Source organism: Papaver somniferum, chromosome 5, assembly GCF_003573695.1.
Source record: "Papaver somniferum cultivar HN1 chromosome 5, ASM357369v1, whole genome shotgun sequence".
NCBI lineage: Eukaryota > Viridiplantae > Streptophyta > Magnoliopsida > Ranunculales > Papaveraceae > Papaver > Papaver somniferum.
In genome coordinates this window covers 74,357,601-74,362,157 of record NC_039362.1, presented here as the reverse complement: position 1 = coordinate 74,362,157, position 4,557 = coordinate 74,357,601, and the positions used below count along the sequence as shown (strand labels likewise).

The 4,557-nt window shown below is 36.3% G+C and overlaps 1 protein-coding gene across 1 annotated transcript; it reads left to right on the top strand.

Annotated features, from left to right (window-relative positions):
• Window positions 1-882: 882 nt before the first annotated feature.
• LOC113277533 (protein MIS12 homolog) lies at window positions 883-3,469 on the top strand. The gene is made up of 7 exons (XM_026526604.1): window positions 883-1,156; window positions 1,274-1,322; window positions 1,849-1,968; window positions 2,069-2,161; window positions 2,252-2,390; window positions 2,727-2,894; window positions 3,014-3,469. Exons 1-7 carry the CDS (start codon window positions 1,035-1,037, stop codon window positions 3,073-3,075), a joined length of 753 nt encoding a protein of 250 aa, XP_026382389.1. The 5' UTR covers window positions 883-1,034; the 3' UTR covers window positions 3,076-3,469.
• Window positions 3,470-4,557: the final 1,088 nt, after the last annotated feature.

Here is a 4,557-nt window from a genome sequence, read left to right as displayed (position 1 = left end):
TCATTTTGAGTTACATCTTGTACTTCAAATCTGAATTTGTTGCATATACACACACAAGACGTTAGACATTAATCTAGAATACATATATAATCTGCAAAAACATACGGCACAGAGCGTGGACTCTGTCTGCTATACTACTTCGGTGTCAGTAGGTGGCTGTCTGTGTGAGCACGCCAAATCTAGAATGCGAGGATGTCCGTGGCTGTCTGTGTGACTTACATGCATTTGTGACCTTGACAATGGCTCGAAGTTGGTTGGATTATAACAATATATTCATGTTGTTTCAACCCTTTCAGCTCATAATTTCAGTACTATCTGCATTGTAATAATTATTTTCGAATCTCATTGTTTCACTGGCGCAGGTTCTTCAACATGCTAAACCCTTAAGCCGAGTACCATCCTTTGCTCACACCTGCATGTGTAAATGCTGTCGCGAGGGTCGCTGTTAGAGCTGTGACTGATTCTGTGTTTCCTCCCGACATCGTAGACGTGTATGGTATACTACGCCATGGCCAACCAAAGTTAGCTTTATCTTTCTTATTGTTTGAGCAAAATAAATATATCAAGAGATGATTTAGATGTCTTTTGTCATGTAGAGAATCAAAATCTCAGTTTTGAACTAAATTTACATGTAACAATAAAAATGGGATACACTTTCTACTGTTCTCTACCTAAGTCGCTCATCTTTTCGTTCTTTTCAAAATACTACAGTCCCACACGATTCAGCAAGCTGCACCTCACTCTTGTGCACTGAACATCAGGTCTTGAGTTCTCTCCATTCGCCCGGCGCTAACATTCTCACGCGTGGGAATCGAATGTGCGGTTCTCTTTCCTGGTATTAAATGTTGGGCTGGTATATCAGAACTCTCAGCTTGTCGTTCTTCTCTACCTTTCATTTTCCCTAGCGTTTAAACTTTCACCTCGCAGGCACCAGATCTCACAGAAGGCGGGAAAAATACCTCAGATTCCATACTTTTAAAAATTCAAATAGGCGAGAGAGTGAAAAAGTGGAAGGATAATCAAGATCTATTAGAATGGAAGGTACAGAGAGTGAAAAAGTTTTTGAAGAATTGAATCTGAATCCTCAACTCTTCGTTAATGAAGTCATTAATAGAATTGACGATACAGTCGACGGTGCTTTCGAGTTTTTCCAAGAGTAAGTCTTTCTCTCCTTCCCCGTCTCATCTTGTATTCAATTATTATTTTTTCGGGCATTCCCCGGTTTTACTTTGTAAAATGGAAACCCTAATTTTGTTTTTGTTGTTATTTACAGAGAGGCACTGAAGCTTGTGACGGAAGATGAATCAAATGAGCTAAAGAAGGTAATTCTGTGAAGGATACTAGAGAGGTTTTGTTTTTATATTATGCTAAGACAAAAGTTTGTGGAGTTTATCATTTTTGAAAATCTAGGGTTTAGGGTGTTGAAATTGGATGTGTTTTTGTTTGCTGATGCTTAAAAATAGAGTAGGTTATTGCGTTTGTTTAGTTCAACAATGGATTTGTTTTTAAGTTTGACAATATTGTTCCGATGAAGTGAAAATGTGTAATATAAATCAAACAGTTCAATTCAATCTGACGAAAAAGCACAACCCATATAGTTCTGGAAAACTAAATGAAGCATTTGGAAATCCTAAATCATTTACTTAAAGAGTCATGATTTTGAGTTGTCTCAATTGAACCTGACCTGATCGATGAACAATTTTAGCGTTTTCAATATTTTTTTGTGCTCTGTGGTTAAAGGTGTGAAACCCTTATGTTTTGTCTAGTTTGGGAAATGGTGTCTGTGTTGTCCTTATGGAACATGCATTGCACGTTCTACTTGTTAAATATACTGTGGTTTGTTTGTAGGGCATCTCTTCTATCCGCAGTGTTGTTCAAGGAGCTTTAGACAAACAAATAAATTTGTGGGAGAAATACTGTCTTCGACATTGTTTTGTTGTTCCTGAAGGATTTACATTGCACAAAGCTGTAAGTAAGATGTTTATCGAACTATGTTTACTCTATCATAGGCATTGAAGCTACATGATTCTCACTCTAGTTCGGCTGATTTTTTTTCCCCGTTAAACAGAACACTTCTGGTGACTCTTTGATGGAAGACAATCTACTTGCTGATGCAGACTTAGACGATCAGTTGAACTCCGTGAGGGAGAAGCTTCATGCGGTAAGAAATAGATCAACTTGATTTGTGGTCAGTCACTGTTGCGTGTTGATTGCTTTCATGCTTTAAAGATTCCTAACTATTTGCGTTCAGGCTGGAAAAGAGTCAGCTGAGCTGCAGAGGGAGATCCATGGATTAAAGCTCCAGAACGATTTAAGCCAAAAAAATTCTGAGGCAGTTACAGAGGCTTTGCAACCATATGAACAAAATTCTGTTCATGAATCGTTCGAAGGTATTTGTTACTTTGGAATTGGTATTTTAAATCTCTCTAGTAGGTGGTTTTAAGAGAAATAAATGAACGAATCTGCACCAGTCATTTAAGTTTGAGCCTTTTGCAACATGTATCTTTTAACAAGTAAAAACCATTTCTTTAGAATTTACCATTACCATCCACAGGTTAATTTTTTGAAGAATGACAATAGCCCATCTTGTTAATCATACCGAAAATATCTCTGTCAACTAATATGGTGGCAAAGCATAACTTATTTGCAGTTATAATGAATTCACTTTATTCTACTCATAACTTTGTATTAAAGAAATACAAATTGACTATGTTTTGTTGTCTTAGAGATGGTTAGAGCAGCAGCAACACTCCATGAGAAATTGGCAAAAATGAATGCGAAAAGAAGGGAGGAATTTGAACGCATTAGGGAAGAGCAGCGTAAGGGTGAAGAATTTAATGCGATAACTTTTGACTCAACAGAAGGACAGTATATCATGCAGCAGCAGAGTAAAGGTGGAAACTTAACTGCGTTAACTTGTTGTCTTACATATTTAATGGAAGATTATATATTCTTACATATTGCATTGCAGAAAATAGGATACTGAAGTGTACTTTTTTATTTTCCTTTTTAGGTCTCCCAGCAGTGGATTTACAACTTCTTGGAGATTTTATTGCTGATTTTACGAACATCTGAACAGTTCTAGAACTTGCCGTACATTGCATGTATGTTTCTCTCTGATGAAAATCATGCATGATTCACTAATAATGATAACTACAGGTGTTAACTGGAACCATGGTGCTGATATTGTAAAAGGTTTTGCCACTAAATTCCTTTAGGATTTAGTTGTTTTTTGGATAATTGTCCTTGTACATGCTTACAGATATAATGAATTGGTTTGGTAGGGAAATTTGTGATCAGAAGTCTTTTGCTAAAAATCTGAACTTATGAGCTGACTCTTTTTAGCAGACTATGCCAGAGTAGTAGTATAGTATGTTTGATGTTCCTGCCTTTTTGGATGCTTCATCTGTAAGGATACTATCTCAAACATTTGAAACTCTTTGGTTTTAATGAATAGTTGATTTTACCAGAATTATTAACAGATGATATTTGAATTTTAAGATTTTGTTTTTGTGAATTGGATGTATATTAAAGAACTAAAACAAGAATAGCAGGAAACCACGAGGCTGGTTCTTGCAGAATAGAAAGACTAGACCCTGTTGTTTGCTAGTACGTACCATTGTACCTTGATAATGTAATCAACAGACATCGTCTTTATAAACCAAAACAGAGAGCTGAAGGGCAAGATTTGAGAAACGAGACGAAATTGATTGAAGCTTATCTAAGATAAAAACAGGAATTCCTGTTTGGATAGCACATCAGAAGTAGCTTGTTGAAAAAGTCGGAAGTCGGTTTGGCTGTCAAATTTCAAAACGACTTTTAGAAGTCGAAAAGTTAACTTTTTGTGAAGTAAAATAGTTTTGCTTCTGACTTCGACTTCTGAAGAAAACGAAGCAGATTTGTATCCAAATGCGCTAGACTCCAAAATTTCGGATGTAGTGAAGATTTTGGAGCCTCCTTTGCCAACTATTGCTATCCCTTGAAGAGAAAGGGAAACCCAAAAAGTTATCACACTCTTCCAACAGGTTCATAGCTTCTTTCAAAATAGATGTAGTGAAGATTCCGCCTCAACTCAATCTCAAAATAAATGTTGTTCGTCGCATAACTCAATCTCAAAAAAATCTATTTTATGAGTTTATTATTGGACACCATGACATCAACATATAAGAAAAGAAACCTCCTTCTTCTTCTTTTTCCTTTTGCAACATAATAAACTCAATCAAAACATTGGCCTTAAAGCAATCTAAAGAGACTGAAAACCTAGGAAACAAAAAAAACATCACAACAGAACTTGGACTTGTTTTTATTGAATCGTCCATTTATCCATTTGATTAAGTTTATTTCCTCATTCCAGTCGCTTCTTTCACGGAATCAGCAGCTCCGTGTGCCTTTTCCTTCATTTGCATACTGTCGGATGCCTTGTCCACCATTTGATCATTTTTTACCTGTACGTAAGATTTTTGGCATAGGGAGAGCAAAAATGGATCAGAGGAGAACGAAAACCATATTTGACTCATTAACTAGACTGATTCCTATAATGAATTGTGAATCAGACAA